The 20,067-nt window shown below is 41.2% G+C and overlaps 1 protein-coding gene across 1 annotated transcript in view; it reads right to left on the bottom strand.

Annotated features, from left to right (window-relative positions):
• EMILIN2 (elastin microfibril interfacer 2) overlaps positions 1-20,067 on the bottom strand; it is a 58,518-nt gene that overhangs the window by 17,365 nt on the left and 21,086 nt on the right. Inside the window, exons 3-4 of the mRNA XM_006139031.4 lie at positions 16,441-16,616; positions 7,541-9,469 (exon numbers count right to left, since the gene is read on the bottom strand). Of these exons, the coding sequence (XP_006139093.1) occupies positions 7,541-9,469; positions 16,441-16,616 (2,105 nt within the window). The remainder of the gene's footprint in view (positions 1-7,540; positions 9,470-16,440; positions 16,617-20,067) is intronic.

The following is a 20,067-nucleotide window of genomic DNA, read 5'->3' as shown; positions in this document are numbered from 1 at the left end:
TTCCCCATTATCTACAAATCAGCTAGAAAGGCAAGCAGCAGAGTGTAGATTAGGCCTGGGCAAAATATGGTCCACGGGCCAGATCTGGCCCACCAAGACACCCACAGAGACAGCGGGGACCCCCACACAGGCTCCCCTGCTTGCCCCACAGCCCTGCATGCCGTGCAGAAATGCAGCTGCTGGGCTTCCTTTCTGTTTCAAAACTGGAGGGGAGAGGGGCAAGTTTCAGGAAGCACCCCACCTCAGACACAATCCCACTGGCTGGTTTCTGGCCAGAAACCAGCCAATGGGAGCTGCTTGTTGGAATAACAGGCAGCCAAGAAGAACCACGCTCCCTTCTCCTCGGCTCAGTTATTCACTGAAGCTCATGGCCAGTCATGCAGGCTGGTAAGTCTCCTGGACACAGCCTGCCTCTGGCATCCCAGCCCCTTCCTGCCCCAATCCTCTGCCCCACTGCTCAACATACCCAAACCTTTTGTCCCCCCCTTGCACCCATAATCCCTCCCAGATCTGGCACCCCAATCTCCTGTCCAGATCACAATCCTCTTCTACCTTAGGTCACATCCCAAACCCCTGCGCTCTAGTTCCCTGCCCTAGGTCACAACCACCTCCTTCACTCAAACTCTCTCCCAGACTCCAGTCTCTCTCCTGCACCCCAATCCCTTATCCCAAGCTCCCTTCTGCACCCAAACTCTATCCCAGACCCTGCATCTCCTCCCTTAATATCATGGAAGAGTGCAGCCCTAGACCATTTTCCAAAATCTTGGTGTGGCCCCCTGTCAAAAATTATTGCCCACTCCAGTTTAGATCATTATTATATTTTAAATAGTCTCCTCAGGGCACACTTTTCACCAGCAATGTTTCCTCTGTTCTCTTTACTGTCACTAGCCTGCTCATTGTCAGCTTGATGATCTCCAATGCCTGTCTCAATGAAGCTAAGGAACCCTCGCCTCCCTCCCAAAATCCAAGGCTTAAAATGTCATTTGCTTTTTTCTCCTTGTTTTTAAACACCATGGTGGTACTTCACTGAGAAAAAAACACGTGGTTAGCTTTAAAAATGTAATGTATATTCTTACTTTGGTACTAACTCTGTGGAGAGAGAGACGCACCCATGAGGACTCCTGGGCTCGCTCTCAGCTCTGGAAGGGGAATGGGGTCTGGTGGATTTCAGCAAGGGGGCAGATACATTTCAGCTTTATATAAGAACATGAGAATGGCTACACTGGGTCAGACCAAAGGTCCTTCTAACCCAGTATCTAGACTTCCAACTGTGGCCATTACCAGGTGCTACAGAAGGAATAAACAGAAGTAGCAATCATCATGATCCATCTCCCATGGCCCATTCCCAGCTTCTGGCAAACAGCCCAGCCTTCCTTGGAGGTGCTGCAGGCTTAAGTAAGTACCTCCCAGCCAGAGCCTGCCTCTGGCACCCCAGCCACTCCTGTATCCCAACTCCCTCCCCCAGGTCACCATCCAAGCCCTCCTGCACTCCCTGCCCTTGGTCACAACTCCCGCCCAGACCCTGCACCCCTCCCCCACGCTATAATCCTCTCCTGCATCCAAACACCTTCCCGACCCTACACCCCTCTAACCTGATCCAGGTTACAATGCCCTCATTTGCCCAAACTTCCTCTCAGACCTCACATCATCTCCTGCACCTCAGTCCCTTTACCCCATGCACCCTTCTGCACCCAGCCTCCACCTTAGACCCTCCATCTCCTCCACAGAAAAGTGCGGCCCTTGACCACTTTCCAAAATCTTGGATTGGTCCCCCACCAAGAATTATTGCCCACTCCTGATCTAGCATTTAAAAATGGCCTCTGAAGTCAGGGCATGCAGCTTTAAGCAGATCCCAAGTACTGTCCCCCCAGCTACTGGCTACTGCCCCCCCAGCTCCCATAAATGGCGCCCTTGACTGAAACGGGCAGGGGTTGGCTAGGCTGGGGATGCTGCCCTGGGAGAGGCTTCTGGGGATTCCCCCTCCTGGCTGCAGCTGGGACTCCGGGGGCCCAGCAGCAGCCCCCCCCCCCCCAGAGTCCCCATGAGCAACAGCTGTGAGTTGCTCCCTGCTGTGGGGGCCGAACCCAGCCCTGGCTCCCAGAGCCTCTGCCCACTGCTGCTGGGTCCTAGCAAGCAACCGGCCACACTGCAGCCCCTGCGGACTGTCTCCCCCCTGGGCTTGAGTAGTGTCCCCTTCATCAAGGCAGCATCATGCAGAGAAGCCAACACAGCGCTCGGTGCGTGGAGAAGAGACAATCCCAGGGAGAGGAGGAGGGGGGTTTCTGGGCAGACTGAGCCTTGCTCCAGAGTCCCGCTGAGCCAATCCTCAAGGCATGGGCGCGGCCTGGCAAGGTGCCCTAGCCCAGTAGCCCAGAGGTCCACAGACTGGAGGTTGGGAACCACTGACACAGAGGGTTACAGAGGACCTAGTTACTCATTTATCTAGTCTGTCTATTTAAAATGAGCCAAAGCTTGCTCAGTCCTAACAGACATATTTAATTGGAAGATCTCATGGAGTTGAAAAAGATTAACACATGGTTTATATACAGCACACTCAATAACTTATTACTCAGCAACATTAGTTTGGAATGAGTCATTTTAAATGTTCTTGGCTACAAAGTGTCTCAATATAAAATTTCAAGCCAAAGTAGCAATAGTGCTGGTTTCAGACTAATTTGCCTTTGCTTGGTTTAGTTGTCTAATTAGTGCTTGTATTTGACAAGGTAATGTTTTAGAATTCTTATCAGATATCCTTGTGTAACACATTCAAACACCTGTAGAAATAGAAACTTGTTAGTATTCTAATTTACCAAATTAAAATGAAATTTAATACTAATCTATAAACCAGAAATGAAAATCACCATCTGAAACTAGTAAAAGTACCACTGAAGATACGGCAATGAGACTCATCAAAAAGTTAATCTTAGTACAATGATGCACACAGATAAAGACACATTCTATCCCGAGAACAATATTAATCCTCAATGGGTAAAAAGTACAAAATATAACTGCGTAGTGGTATAAGGTTCCCTAACCACTTCCAAGAAAGTCCTTTCTGTTGCCAAAAGCTTTTTGGAGCTGCAAACGTCAAGACTTACTCAGACTGCTGTGCTGGACAGTATTGTATTCTGAATCATTCTGGGGCATAAATATTTCCTTTGTGAACCTCTTTGAGGCCACAGATATTTGAAGTTAGAAGCTACAGTTTTAAATGCTTATGTGTTTATTCTTAAAGGTCACTCTTGGTATATTTTATGGAGATCATATAAAGCACTCAAACTAAATTATACTATGGAAATGTGTGTGTGTTTTAAGTAGTAGATTTAAACAAACATAATCCATGAAGCTGTTAAGAGGTCTGCTTTATACTTTGGAGACAGGAATATGTCCTCAGCACAGAAAAAGAATCTCAATTCCTTCTTCACAAATTATGCAGTTTCAACATGCACAGGAAGGGGCTAAAGTCAAGATTAGGTGGCTAAAACTCAGGGTGTGCATCTACATGCAGCAGAAGTGAAGTGGAAGAGAAACAGGTTGGGCTGGATCAGAGAATCTAGTCACAGGATTGAAATGGCCACTATAGAGTTGTTCTTCAGCTGCTTCAGGGCTCAGGAAGGGAGATACCTCCCTCCCCTCTCCCATCTGTCTCATGCTCAGCACAGCTTTTTGAGCTAGGCACAAGGATTTGGCCCCAAGTACAAGCACTGTGTGTTTTATATAATCGGACAACTCAGAAATCACTGACTTTGAAGATCCCAGTTCACATCCAATATAAAATCCACTAGCACAATCCATCTAACACCACTGCAATAAAACTTCCATGGAACTCACAGTAAGTGAAATACCCTGGAGGAATAGGCCTACTCTCCTAGCCAGTACCAATATTTTTATCCTTATTCTTTAATTAAATTCCATCCATTAGTCAATAGCCAGGCTCCTGGTCCTCTCAGGCATATTAAGAGAGATGCATACTTTAGTTAAAGGCTTTGGGAAATGCAACGTGTTCAATGACAAGAAAAAGCAAGAGAGATTAATAGTGGTGAGGGAATGGCACTTTTTCTGTATACAACAGAATGAAAAAAGGTTTTGGGGGTAAAAGGGTGTTGAACACAATAAACAACCTTGAACCTACTATTCCAGCCACACCTCTATTACTGATACTATGAAAAGAGAAAGACTTAGTTAAGTTCCTAACCCATGGCAGCATATTGCGACACCAGAAGATAATGCTGCTTTGACCACAATGTGTCAGTATTCATTCCTTTCTCAGATGGCATCAAATCAGATGATCACAGTTAGACTTAAGAACAGAAGGGAGCTTATTTCAGGACACATATAGTCTACTTTAGATTGCATATGTATCCTTCTCCTTTGACATTCATCATTGTCTTGTATTTCTACGGACACTGGGTCAAATCAGACACTGAGTTAGGAATTAGGAGTACGAGCCATCCGAGTCTGAAGGAGTGGCTGCTAGAAAGACTGTTTTCATAGACAAGTATAAAAGGGAGCAGGAAGCCATAGGTTCAAAGGGAGGCCTTGTAAGGCACTCGAGCACCAACTTAAGATCCCATGCTGGTGTAGGACATCTAATTTGTGGGAAGAGGTTCTCCAGTCCTGTCAGAAACCTCCTTGCTGTAGGATGAGTGAAGACAGAAAATCCCTCTATACCATATGATGAAAGGCCATATTAGCTACCAAGTGCAGTCTAATGAAGCTTAGAGACAATCCTGCCATTTTTAGCTCTAAAATGTAATCCAGTATAGCTGACAATGGAGAGGATATAGTGAAAGATGTCTTAGAGTATACCAGTGACTGAATCTCATCCACTTTTGTATGTAGATACCACAAGTGAACTATTCCATATTATGTAACATCACTCTCTCTTTACATCCTCAGACAAAGTTGCTTTTAACCCTGTGAACCCTGTATCACCAAGCCTTGAACTGAAGAAGCTCGAGGTTGGTGTGAAGGTTTTGGTCGGTATCCTGTCAGAGAAGACGGGAAGGCCTGGAAGGTAATTGATTGACAAACAGATATCTGGATGAAGTAAGGGAAAAATCTTTGTCTAGGCCACATCAGAACCACTAGAGTTACTCTGGCTTTGTTTTTCTTATCTGGAACAGCTTTTGAATATCAATGGAGTTGGGGAAATGCACACAGCAGACTTGAACTCCAAAAAACAGTGAAAGGTATCCCCCCTGGGAATGATGACCCAGTTCACCTCACAAGCAGAAGTGGATCCTCAACTGTATTTTGGACTTTCCTCAGAAACCGTGACAGCTGAAGCCAGGAGGGCCTCCTCGTGACTACTGCTATTGAGTGGAGAGACAGACTGAGAGGCTGTATCAGTGGCTTCCAGAGAAGTCTGCAGAGATGTTCTTGCCAGATGCTGACCTTCAGCAAGGATTGCCTAAAATTGGTTTCCTCTAATCCACTGAAGATGCTCAATAAAGACATTCAGCAATGAATAGTTAGCATGGGTCTATTTCACCATGAGAGCTTGTAGTTGGCAATCCTAAATTGTAGAGCTGAGACTTATGGCCATATAAGTTGGGTTACTTTAGGTCTCTAATATAAGGTATTGATTTAGCATGGTGCTGTCTTCGATATTCATTTACACCATTACCTACAAGAGAGTTGGGCTGTGGATGCAAATACAAAAATTCTGAATCCTTACAGAGAATGTTATTTTTTGTCTGTCCTCTTATAGGTAGATGGTATTGTGGCCAGGGTGTGTCAAATTATTTTTGCATGTTCTAGCATGGCTTCATTAATCAGTAGCATGGTATAGGCAAATGCTGATGTGTGCAGAACATCTAGCAGCTTATATACAGTGACTTCTTAACCTCCTCAATTGGAATCTGCAAGGAATCCTCTTCCCTTTTAATAAGGCCCTGGAATTGTTTAAAATCATCAACCAGTGATAGTGGAAGAAGCATGGACACATCATCTGGAGAGGGGAAAGAGAAGTTAGCCATTGGGGGGGGGGATTTCCTTGTCCACCTCCTGCTCCTCAAAAGAGCTCTTGTGAATCAGGCACCCTGAGGGGAGAGGAAGCTGGTGGAAATTGTCTACTCTTCTCTTTATGAAATACACTAAGGGCCCTAGAGAACTGCTGGCAATAAGCCACTATGGGGTCCTATGTGATCTATGAGGTGATGTGCATGGCAGGAGTGGAGGCAGCACCAAAGGCATCCATAGCAGAAGCATAGAATCATAGAATACTGGAACCGAAAGGGACCTCGAGAGATCGAAGCATGGGGCATGTCTCTCATTGGGATGGGTGTCTCAGGAAAGAAGGTTCCCTGATAATAGAAGGAAGATGTGGTAGACTGATGAGAATGCCAGCAATGGTTTGAATATACTGATCTGTGCACCAATTCCAGACTTTTACCACTTCCGCCCAGGGAGATGAAGAACATGCTCATCCCTGATGATTAATAACTCACTCATGCCACATTATCTGTCACCGACTTACATGACAGTAACTTCAGAGTCAAGGATTGTGTTACTAACCCACAGAGGAGTTCAACAATTACATTTTATATTGGAATATAGGTCATGGAAAATATATATCATGGCTCTATGTAAGTCAATGGACCAGTGCTAAATTAAACCACCAGAGAATTGCACTGGTATACAAAGAAACCTTAGGTTGAGGAGTAGCCAAATAAGAGATCTGTGCCATAATTATTTCAAGTCAAAATTCATGATATAGTGCTTTCCATGATTTAAAGTTAGAACATAATCCAATTATTTTAATGTCAAATTTATCACATACACATATAAAGCATAAAGACAAAATAATGCAATGTGTTTTGCAATAAACTGAAGAGTACAAATTTCGCAATACAACATCCTCTGTTTTTAGTCAGAGCAACAAAGACACGAACTCAATATCCTTCAGTAAACTCAACTTCTTTGTGAAACTATACATCATCAGAGTCTTAATCCAGAGCTTCATCTCGTATAAAAGAGCATGGCTCTATATAAATCAATGAACCAGTGCTACATTATACCACCAGAGAATTGCACTGGTATACAAAGAAACCTTAGGTTGAGGAGTAGCCAAATAAGAGATCTGTGCCATAATTATTTCGTCAAAATTCATCTGGATTTGATTTTTCCTAATTTGCCTTTCACATCACTTATATATTTAAAAAAAAAAAAGAATTTCACTGATGTTCAGTACCTAAAACACTTATTTGAAATTCACGACAGAGGAAAAAAAATACCAAACATTTGCTTTATTGCTGCTATCTTGTTTTACTCTAAAAGTAAGAAAGGTAACATTCCTAACACACTAGTTGTATGTTTTGAAAACATTTGCAAAGTAAATTAAAGTACTTTCTCTGTAGTTTTGGAAAACAAAATCCAAAATTACTGTCTTTGTAAACCAAAACAAATATTGAAAGTCTCATAATTTTGCTCCCCTTTGATAAGGGGAATTGAATTAGGGGACTTATTAATTTCAGCTCCACTCTTTAAACTTTACAGGTGAGAAAGCAAGTGGAGAAAAAAAGGAAGGTTAACTTACCTGTTCTAGACTGAGTTTTCATCAGCTCCTGAAGGTCAGTGGTGATTTTGGTGACCTGCTTATGGAACTGTTGGACAGAATTTTTGAGGCCAGAAATGTTTTTGGAATAAGATGTCATGGTTCCATTCATCTGATTGATGCAGTCCCATAAGCTAGTGACATGCTTGTTTAGACCTTCTTTTATTTTCTGTAGGCTACCTGAGATGGAGTCCATTTTGCTGCAGACTTTTTCTACTTGGGATAGTCTGCTATCCACATCTGAGATTCCCCCTTGGATACCATCAGTGTTTTCTTTACATTTCCTGAGGTCATTAAAGATTTGTTCTTTTAGCTGTTCCATCCTCTCCTTTACCTCATTACAGCAATTACCATTTTGGTGATAAGTTTGATTCACAACTGTTCTCTGTATTTCATCTATTTTTCTGAATACATCTAGCTGGGTCTTTTCACATGTAGAGTTGACACCCAGAAGTTGTTCCTTGCAGCTGTTCAAGCCAGCCTGAAGATTTTTCACATCTTTATCAATGATGTTTAGACCATACCGAAATCTACGCAAATCCTTATGGATGATCTGCTGGTGGTTCTTACTAAAGTTAAATTTCTCATTAAGGGAACCATTTAAAGACTTCAAAAGAGCAGAGTGGTCTTCTACTTTCAACAGCAAGTATTCATATTTGTTACTACAATTTTCTATGCTTTTCTGAAGGTTTTCCATATGTTGAGGGGCAGATTGGCATTTCTGCCAGCAAAGGTGTTCAACGGCTTGTAGTTTGTTCCTCAGGAGATACACCTCAGATGCAAGTTGCTCATTTCCAGATACCAAGTCACTGCGCAAAACTGATTCTGATTTATTTGATATTCCATCTGAGGCTGTGGCATTGGCAATTTCTAAAATAGTACCACCCAACCTGTCTTCCAGTGCCTGCAATTTTTGATCAAATAAGTCTCTGACTTCATCCACCTCAGCAGCTATCGCACGTCGGAGAGTTTCCTCAATGTAAAAACAATGTTCTTCAGCATTCCTCTCTGTAACATTGATCCTAGCTTCTAGCTCCTCCCATCTTGGGCCAAATTGCTCTTCGAGACTTGGAGTGGAAATATGAATGATTTCATTATCTATTCTGGCGTTTAAGATTCTGTTTGCTTCCATAACTCTCTCAACTTTCTCATCCAAATTTTTTATTTTTTGACCAAAGTCGTCACTGTTGCTAGGTTTGCAGCAATTTGACTGGTTTGCAGAAGCCTGGATCTGAGTTTGGAGCTCATTTATTTCTTTCCTCAGGTCATTTTCCTTTTCTTCTACAAGTTGAATTATTTCTGAACAGCTAGTTTCATGGTCATCACACTGTTGCTGGATATCCATCATTTTGTATTCACATGAGTTTTTCAGATCTGCCATTTTCTTCTCCAATCCTTCCAGCATTTCCTGTCTTAGGGCCTCAAATTTAGAATCTAGATATTCTTGATATAAATCACCACTTGGTATTGTTACTGTAGGTCCTCGCGCTGCTTCCTGTAGTTGTTTTAATTGCCCTTCATAGCTTTTCACTTTCCCATTCAGTTCTTCCAGCTTGTCATTTTTTATTTTCAAGGCATTTTTTACTTCAGCTAGCTCAGACTTTATATCTTCCATTGCAAAATCAGTAAAAGGTTCTCTGTGGTTTTTATTGCCAAGGATTCCAGGCAGATGAATGCTGTCTGTTTCACCACCCATGGCACTATCAGGTCCTGGGTGATCATGAAGGTTGTTCAGCCATGAGACTAACATCTTACTGGCATCTTCTTGGACAGTAAGTTTCAGGTTCTCATTTACACCTGCTAAGGAGGATTGAAGATCAAACACCGTCCGTGAAAGTCGAAACAATTCATCCTCAAGGAATTGAATTTTCTTCTCATGTGATTCCTGTGGCACTTCTGTTGGTTCTGAGTCTGTTTTAAAGACACAATGGAAACAAAATCTGGATGTAAGTATGTCTAACGATAACAGTTCAGAACAGCTGGAAGTCCTTGTTGTCAATGGCTGACAATTCAATCATCATCAGTTCACTCCAAGCTAAAACACTGCAATAGTGTTTTGGCAGCATCCTCCACTAAAGATCAAAAGGATCCTTACACCTGTTGCTTCTTGGCACACCCAGGATATCTAGCCACTGGTATACACATTAAATAACTATAATTTATATAAATAATTTTAGAGCCATTCTCTCTATCATAACAATTAATACTGGTCATGCTATAAGCAGAAAACAGCTTTGCTTTTTTTTCCTGCTCCTGAAATACTTCCGAATAAGGCACTAACTGCAGTGGGACCATGGATGGGCTTGCAGTTAAGCTTGCCCTTAAATATCTTGCTGAACCAAGGTCTAAGCCCATTTATATGATGGAGTAATATAATTTCCATGGTTCTAGCTCTACTTATGTGCATTTTCTGCAAGCAAAAAATAGAAAATGAAAACAGAAATTCTCACATACAAAGAAAAGTATTAGATCACAATACAATTTATTTGCTTTTGTCAAACAAAGGTAAAAATTTAGTCTTATAGTTGAAACTCAGTTCTTTAATAACTGCACTTCCATTGCAAGGTAATATATGGGCAAGATATAGTGAACAATTTACATAGAACATATTAAAAGATCTACTCAGTGTTGATTGTGTCCTTAACTCAAATAACGTTTTTTGGGGAGGAGGGTTGTGTTTAAATCATAGTCCTGGGGTGGGACTGGGAATGAGGGGTTCAGTATGCTGGCTGCCCCAGAGAGAGGGGACAACCCCAGGCATCCCTCGCCGCCGCAGCTTAGGGTCAGGTGAGAAGCACTCCTCCCTGGCTGCTGCATCTTGCAGTGGATACAGCTGGGGGAGGGGTCATGTTCCCCAGCTCATGGACAGACAGACACGCAGACAAACTCTCTGAAATATATTGTAGATAGCTGTCCCTTTCACCACCCTTGCTGGTCCAATATGGTTATAGCTGTCCCAGTCCCCGTCTCTGGCCCCTTGCTGCCCTATGTGGTCATTCTGCAGTGTAAATGTCCCTCCTGCCAGGCCCCTCCCTTTCCATTTTCTGAGAAACAATCAAATTCCAGGCACATCCCATTGTCCTGGCACAACCAAACTCTGACTTTGCTTTAAGTTATGATAAGAGGAAGCTGCATAACAAATCTGGTGGTCCTCGCTCTTACTGTTCAGGAGGCGTTCTTGAACAAATGGAGCACAGAAGATCTATAGTAAGACTAGAAGATTTACCTGGCATTGCTTGGGTTCTTAGCTCCATTCATTTTTGTTTTTTGGAAACTAAAATGAAAGTGCACATGCTTCAGTTTAATTGGGGTGGAAACCTCAAGCCTGGGGGCTGGATGTGGCCCCCAGCTTGCCTGGATCCAGCCCTCAAGGCTCAGAATTGGGGAACCCACGCTGGCACTCCAGCCCCAACCCAGCCACCCACCTGCAGGACTGGAACACACAACATCTACTAGCCTGGCCCTCCACGACTCTGGTGCAGAAAAGAAAAGTGGGGAGTGTCTTTCTCCTTCTCTGTCAGGGGCTTCTCACTTGTGTGCAGCTTCCAGCTGATTTTTCTGTGGGTAAGTGGCACCTGAACCAAAAAATTTTCCCCACCCCTGATTTAAATCATTGCTCTGGGGTGGGACTTGGGATGAGGGGTTCAGAGTGCAGGCTGCCCTGAGGAGAGAGAGGACTAACCCAGCTCTCTTGCACCGCAGCAGCTTGGGGTCAGGTAAGAAGCACCTTTCCATGGTCTCTGTAGCTCCAACAGGCACAGCTGGAGAAAGGCTGCATGTTCCCCAAAGGGGCCAGGGTTCATCTGCCTCCTGCACTTCCCAGCCAGAATGAGGAATGCAGCAAAATTCTCTTTCCCCTTGCTCCCTGATGAAGCACTGCCAGCAGTGTTCCAGTATGAATCTGGTGTGGGCTTCAGCCCCCCACCTACCCTCTCTGATGTGTGCCTTAGGGGTGGGAGGCTCAGGGCTAAGGCAATCCTGGAAGAGGGTGCTCCCCGCCAGCCCCATGATTTTGTCTCTTTCCTGTATGATTTTATGTGACACAATCTCATTCCAGGCACATCCCATTTTCCTTAACAAACCCCTAACTTGCTTTAAGTTATGATGAGAGGAAGCTGTACCAAAACTGGTGGTCATAGCTCTTGCTGTTTAGGAGCAGTTCTTGAACAGACAGACAAACTCTCTCAAATTTATAACAGACAATATATTCATACATACTCAGACTTGTGTCTGTAGGTGAATACAGACATATAAAGGGTATATACAGAATAGTAGAGACACAACATGGGTGAGGGAATATCTTTTATTGCACCAATTTCTGTTGATAAGAGACAAACTTTCAAGCTACACAGCTCTTCTTAGGTCTGGGGAAAGTATTCCGTATGCCACAGCTAAATACAAGGTGGAACAGATTAAATATAAGTTAACAGATATTTTAAGGCAGCAGTGGAGAAGCTATAGCTGGTGGGCCAGATCTGCCCCATCTTCCCTTGATCCAGCCCATGGCGAGACTCAAGGCTTCCTTTCCCCTCCACACCATGGCCAGCCGGCGCTAGCTTTCCAGCCACACTGCAAGTCTCTATTCCTTGGTGCCCACCCGTGGTGCTGGAGCACTAGCACAAGCTCTGCCCTGCTGTGGGGAGAGCACGCGGGGAAGTACTGAGCCTCAGCATGGGCCAGAACAAAGGAGTCTGAGCATCCAGTGTGTGCTAGGAATGTTAAATTTTGATTAATCAGCTAATCGAGTAGTCGATGGAATTTCCATTGACTATTCAATTAGTTGATGAAGGGGGCACTCACCGTCCCCACTGCACCTCTGCCTTTTAAATATAATAAGAGCCACGGGGCCTTTTTTTCTTCTCAGGAACCAGGCCAGTCCAGTGAGGTTGGTTGGTTGGTTTGTTTCCTGAGAGCCAGAGCAGCAAGGGTTTTCTTCTATTTATTTTTTGTATCTTGAGGACCCAGGCCAGTGAGGTTTTTGGTTTCTCTCTCTCTCTCTCTGAGACATGGCCAGCGAAGTTTGTTTGTTTCTGTTTGTTTGGGTGGGGGTTAGTTCGTCTGTTTTTATTTTGCTTCTCTGGGGCCCAGCCAATGAGTGTTTATTTTTCCTTTTGCTTCTCACTGGTGTGTGGTCCCCACATGATTTTTCTTTAGGTCAATGGCCCCTGACCGAATAAAAGTTCCCCACTCCTGTTTTAAGGGACCGTTGAAGTTGAAGTGGACCATTAACATTTCTGAAGTCATAGGACAAAAACATGGGTTGGGGGGAGATTCGAGGTTACATATTCTTGTAATAAGCCATAAATGTATTATCTTTATCAACACACAATTATTAGGCCTGGTCTGCACCATAGCTTTTGAGTGATGTAAGCTGCCTCATATCAACTAGCTGTGGAAATGCCTTCCCCTATTTTTGGCTCTTACAGAATGATAATGGTGTTTCTGTTTTCTGCGTGAAACGTATAAAAGACAGGAACATTGCATCATCCAGAGGTAAGAACTTTCCATAAAACAGTTACTCAGTTCTGGAGTCTGTTCTCACGCACTAAGAAAACCTATATAAACACCTTCAAAAAAAGACCAGCCTGAGAGCTTACATTCATACCTTTGCTTGACCAGGACCATGTCTAACTTACATGGGCAGACAGCCACTGCAGTTATTAAATCCTTTGTGTGTGTGTATACTTGACTTGGTGTGTCAGAGGTGCACATCCTAACTCCAAGCACTTGTATCAATCGTATTGTCAGTGCAAGGCATTGTGGGGTGACTCCCGAAAGCCGTAAGAGTTGATGCAAGCAATGCAATGTATACACTGACACTGTGTTGATTTCATTTCATTGCCCCTGATTTTATATCACTTGGGGATGTGGTGTTACTAGAGTGGTGTAGAGAGGCACTTACATCAGCAAGATGCCAAATTTAAATTAGGATGCATTCACAGCTAGGTCAACCACAAGACAGGTTACCTCAATCTAACCCTATAGCGTAAATCCAGCCTAAGCATTATACAATTAATTTATGGTTTATTACAAGAATCTATAATCCACTAACTCCTTCTCCCCCATGACTGCAAAAGTGTTAACAGGCCACATCAACTTGAATGGTCTATTATAATTTCTGTTAACTCATGCTAAACAATGTGTTCCATCTTGTAGCTGTAACACTCTGAGGACTTTTCCCAGACCTGAAGAAGAGCTCTGTGTAGATTGAAAGCTTGTCTGTTTAACCAACAGAAGTTGATCCAATAAAAGGTACTACCTTACGTACCTTGTCTCTCTAATATCCTGGTCCAACGTGGCTATAACACCTCTACAAAAATGAGAAGTATGTAGTGTTTAATTTTACATAGATAGCACCTTTCAAGCAACAATATCCAAAAGTGCTTTATAGAATTAAATCATATTGTTGCAGAAATAAATGCAAATAAAAGAAAGAAAAGTCAAGAGGGACAGGTAAAGGAGAAAAAATATGGTTTCAGCTGTGATTTGAAAAGAAATTAGAAAATGTTTGGTAGTGAAAGGATGCTTCAGATGACAAGTAAATGGCATGGGATGTTCCAGATGAATAAGGCTCTCTCTCAGATACTGACCAGACTGTGTTATGAGACCGGAAATGGGTGAGGTATTGAGGAGGGAAGCAGAATGAGACAAATCAGTGAGACAGGCTGGAACAAATCCATGAAAGATTTAAAAACACCGAGGGGACTTTTTTTAAAAGATCCTGAAATGAACAGAGCTGGTTGACGCCTTTAAGGATGGGAGTAATGTGATAGTACTTCTGTGTGTGTAAAGATGCTGACACCATTATTCTGTACATGCTGGGGTCCGGAGAGGTGAGGCTTGGGGAATCTGTGGAAAAGGAGTTCCAACTGTCAGAGTGAGATCTGGGGAAAAGTATGAAAAGGAAGGATCTTAGCAGTCGCAGATCTGAGGCATTTGTAGCCATGAAATTATATGGAACTGTTTACAAGTAGATTCACAGGAATATAAGTTTTAGAGTGACAAGTTTAGGGAGTAGAAACAACTTGGAGGAATATGCTGAGATGCAAAATAAAGGAGATGCAGTTCAAATTTTTATTTGTTTTAAAATTGGCATTTAACTGAAGGATGTTGTAAAGAAGCCACAAGTTTACCTAGTCAAGACTAGCAGAGGAAATTCTGCAGAAAGCATATGTGAATATGCACCAGAATTGTGGCTAGTGCAGATGCAGTGACCTATTTTTATTTGGGAACTTACTATAACAATTATGTTTTTAATCAGTCTGTGAGGAAAGACGCAAAGGCATAACTGTTCTGCTAGTTATTTGAAATACTTGCCAATGTTGGTTGTCCTTTGCCTGTGAATCAACATTATCTATTTTATTTTGTTGGAAATAGATTTTAAGTAGTACATAAATCATAGCAATCGGTTCACTGCCAACCCATACTACGTAACAAGTGCTAATGGTACATGTTGTACATGGTATTAATTTCTGATAAATGTTATAATAAATTCTTTCACAGAAGCCTTCTGGTTCATTGTCTTCTACTTAACTGAGACTAAAGTTAAAAACCATGTACATGTCATACCTTTCTGGTCTGGCAACATCTGTGATGGCCCTGGTGACCCCGGGGCTGGCCACAGAGTCAGGAATCCAGTGGTGGGGGACAGGAGAGCCCTACAGCTTGGAGGGGAGTCTGCTGACTGACCTCAGAGTCCATGAGCAGAGGGGGTGGAATTGACCTCCCCTGGTCCGGCAAACTCCCTCATTCAGGACCAGTCAGGTCCTGAGGGTGCTGGACCAGGGAGGTCCAACTTGTAATAACTGAACTTCATTTATCCTCACTGGAGCAGTGTCTTATGAAAACATAATTTACCCTTATGGGTTTCATCTCAATTGAGGTTTACTATTTATCGGCGCTTTAGGGTATATTAGTTATGTTTGGACTGGCTTTTACAAGTAAAAAACTACACAAGTATTATGCATTATTAGCAGGGCTTGACAAACAGTGGCAAAACCTACTCGCCAGTCCCGCGCTGTGCATGCGCAAGACCCACATTGCACATGTGCGTGTCGCCAGTGAATGGGGTGACCGGCTGAAATCTATTCGCCATGATTTGTCAAGCCCTGATTATTAGTATGTAATTTACAATGATCATGTATTACAGCTATTGCTTTTGGTTCCACAGACATGCCAATCAAACTCATCTTCCCTGTAACACTCTGATAAAAATATTAAAACCTTTAAACTGTTACAACAAATAAGTCTCAGAGGGGTAGCCGTTTTAGTCTGTAATAGAAAACAAACAAACAACGAATAGTCTTGCAGCACCTTAGAGACCAACAAAAAAGGTAAATGGTATCATGAGGTTTCATGGGGACAACCCAATTCTTCAGATGAAAGAAGTTTAAGGGGTCCAGGTTCCAAATAAATAGCAGAGAAATTGAGGAGATGGGGAGGGAAAAGAAGGGAGGAAAAAATGGGAAAACAATAGTCTATTAGAGTTTCCATGCTAAATAAAGCTGATTGAGAGGGTTCTAAGTACTCTTAAGTACCTGGTGTTTGGCTTTTTATGTCATTAGGATGTGGAATGTAGCCAGTAATCCAGTTAAAACCTTTGTTTAAACCTCTATTGTTGACCACAAGGAATTTCCTGAACCATTACTGACCAGCATAGCTTTATGATCAGCCTTCGCACCCAATAATTCATCATTCACCAGGAAACACTTTGGATCAATATAGTAATTGCTTTGCTATTCCCTCCCACTATACAACATCTTGTATATTGGTTTTGGACTATTCAGTGAGCCATGTAGCAGAACCCACTTTTCTTTTGGTTCAAAGGATGAAATAAAAAACTAGACATGACCATGTATACCAAAATTCAAACAAAAAGTTACCCAAGGCTTTCTTCATAATAGTTCGTGGTGGTGCAGTGGGCAAGAGACTGGTTCTTGGTTGTTCTGCTGGGCCTTCTCTGCAATCTACACCTTTATAACCAGGACAACATCTCCATTCCAGTTCTGTTACTGTCTTATAAGCAATTCTGTACCGAGGTCTGAAACTCATACGGTAGCTGCCAAAATAGAGAGAGTACTTAAGTCATCTATAATCATTCAGCCATTTATATCAGACCTAGAATAAACAAGAACAGTAATCAATGATGATTAATGAAATTAATACCTAGAAAGATGTATTTTTCTCATCAATGGAATTTAGCAATTTATACATACACATTTATACCCCACTGTTAAGAGTTAACAAACATGACATGCTGCCCATGTAAATTGGGTTTTTGCACTATGAACTGATGGATGTAGGAGTAGAATGGAAAGTTACTGAGAGAGCTGGTGAGTACCAATGTTAATACTGCACTACTGATTCCATACTTTTTCCTCCCACTTTTTCTTACATCCTTTAACACATAGTAGCTGCTGAGTCAGAGCCATCATGAATCACATAATTAAACTTTTGCTGCCTATTCTGTCTCATTAAAATATACTTATTTTCTGCAGTGTATTGACTTAAAATATTTTTCAGAATCAGCATTTGTGATGTAGGGACCATCGTCGGAGTTAAGAAAGAGGTTCCTTCATTTGAGTGGCTTAAAGTTTGGAGGTGGGTACAGAATAGGGATATGAAGAACATAAAGGAAAGGTTTGGAATAATTGGGGAGGGAGAAAAAGGAAGATTAGAGTGAGAAGTAGGAAGGAGTTAAGTTGTAAAGGATCTTGAAGACAAATCTAAGTAAATGTGCACTCATCCAATGAAGTGGGTATTATCCAGAAGAGCTCATGATACTATATACTTTTGTTAGTCTAAGATGCCACAAGACTACTCATTATTTTTAAAAAAAGGATGTTATATGTATAGGCCAGAAGTTACTTGCATTATGAAGCTCTTCATCTCCTGCTATGCCCCAAAACCAGCTATGATAAATTTTCACACAATGTGGCTAGATTCTGGTGCTCTTGGTGGCAATGCTCAGGTGTTGTCTAGCCAAACAGTTCAAGATTATGAAATTACTATGTTCTGAACACATTACTCTGCAAGACCATGTAGCTTTGAAGCCCTAGAAAATGAAGCACCTTCTTTCTATAGTTTTTAATTACCCCTTTTCCACCAGCCCCTTTTTTTAAAGAGAAAAAAAAGCAGAAAAAAATAAATATACATAATTAAATGCAAAAAACTATATATAAAATGGGAAAACAATAGTCTTAACACTACCCTGTTAAGCACTCATGTCAGTAAATGACAAATGTGGAATGTGTAACCTTAATTTTGCACCAGGTGTTTACAAATTACAATTGTTAATGTGATTATCCCGAACCATTTCCAAATATCAAGATTTTCCACTATACATTTATATACACATGACATCAGGCCATCTTCTCCTAAGGAGCTTTTGTTGTATTTAAAACACAAACACACACACACACACACACACACCCCTCTCATTTCAAACTAAGAGATGAAGAAAGTAAAACAAAGACTATTTCCTTTAGCTATGTCTCTCTAAATTATTACACTTAAAATAAAAAGTAACATGAACAAATACATTGTTACCTCATTGTTTCAATAATGCTTCTACAGGGTGGATAAAATTAGTAACCTGTTGCTATCCTTATTGTATCCAGTATCAGTTTTGTTTTATCTCTCAGATGTGTTTAGTCTATCACCAGAAGTCACAGCTAGACGACAACAACACACACACACACACACACACACACACACACACACACACACACACACACACACACACACACTTCAGAATTTTAATGTCATTGGAGTAGTAATGCAGCAGAAGGGAAGATGGGATAACACAGGACTCAATAGAAGTTTTCCCATTAACTTCAGGACCACATGGAGACAGACAACACTGAAGAATGAGCACCACAGACAACAATCTGTCACAAAACTATGCATGAATGACTTTACTGATAATTTTTAACATTAAATTGGGAAGAGAGTTATTGTTTAAATAAGACAGAAATCAGTTACCAGACTGAAATGTTTAAATCTTGCTGTGATTAGGAAATAATTCTTAACACAAATTAATTAAATATTTTAACTGTTATATTTGCTGACTTTTCTTATCATATGCAAAAATATTTGCTTCAGTAATTAGACATATTTTATCCAACATCTTCTATTCAGTAAAAATATGTGTGTCACAATCATAATTTTAATATAATGTCCTACATCTGTTATTCATTTACTGTCCCTCTCTGATTTAATATGCTGCTCAGAGAACTTAGAGGAAAAACAATTATTTAAAATCTTTTTCTCTTCTAATCAAGTTTCTTTCTACACTCCACTATAATACAGTTTTATGAAAGAGACTGTTCCTGCCTTATTTTCATAGCAATCTCTAGTTTGAAAAATAATTATTGGACTGTGAAAATAAGTCTGTACTTTTTTCATTTTTTTTGGCAGTGTAATTAAAATATTTAGTAAAATCACTTCATGGACTCTCTGATCCTTGTGATCATTTTATCTCAAATGCAGGAGTTCACAGGATTTCTCATCGGCTACTCAGCGAATGTTGAAATAGAGTGAGTCAGTGTATCATGGTTTCAAATTCTGACATCAAGTCAGTTTTACATGTTTGAAATTACAAACTCAGCAACTGTTGGCTCCATACAAGTTTATCATTTCTGTTATGATTTCAATCAATAGACCTCACAAATCCTGTTTGCAAATGCAAAGCACAGACATCCTAGGTCAAATACCTAAACATTAAATAGATTAATGTAGTGGAAAATGAAACACCGAAAGACAACATCCTGGCCACCCACAACTTTCCTGTTCATTTTCTCTTGTCTAGAACATTAAAGTTGTGTATATATAAGGGGTTTATTAGGGTGCTTTTACTTTGAACTATTTGCTGGAGCCAGTGAAGTGATTGAGGATTATACAGACATGATTTGAGGGACATTGCAACTAACTGGACTACAAACATTGAACTTTTAGGTCAATTTTGGTATGAAGGAGATGGCAATAGATACATATCCTCTGATTTCCATAACACATTTAACTACTCTAAGCTTGGTGTGTGTTCCATTCCATCCTAGTGGGACCAAATTCATTTCTGAAAATTAAGATATTTTGTTAATCTGCTCCAAATACCATTACCTATGATTTTATAACAAACTTTTAAGAAAACAGATTTAAATGCCTACAAGAAAAAAAAACCCTCATCCATAGAATCTATCTCACTTTACTCAGAAACATCATGTAATGAATTTTTCTGTAGCAGTCACTTTTGCAATTTATAAATACAACTATGGTCTTTCCAATGTGAACACTTTCCCTGTGATCTCCTCCATAGTTAAACAAGAGGCAACAACCCTCAACAATAGTCAGGTAAAAATAAATCACAACAAAAACACACACAAGTATAAAAGAGGAGCATAAGCAATATTAAAGTTAACCAGCACAAATCCTATTCATACAGACAATTTACATATGATTTTACTATTTATCTTACTCATTAAAAAATGAGTGATTATAGTACGCTTGTCCTT

The sequence above is a fragment of the Pelodiscus sinensis genome, chromosome 2 (genome assembly GCF_049634645.1).
Source record: "Pelodiscus sinensis isolate JC-2024 chromosome 2, ASM4963464v1, whole genome shotgun sequence".
Taxonomy (NCBI): domain Eukaryota; kingdom Metazoa; phylum Chordata; order Testudines; family Trionychidae; genus Pelodiscus; species Pelodiscus sinensis.
Note: the sequence above shows the minus strand (reverse complement) of the source record. Positions and strands in the feature narration are given on the sequence as shown.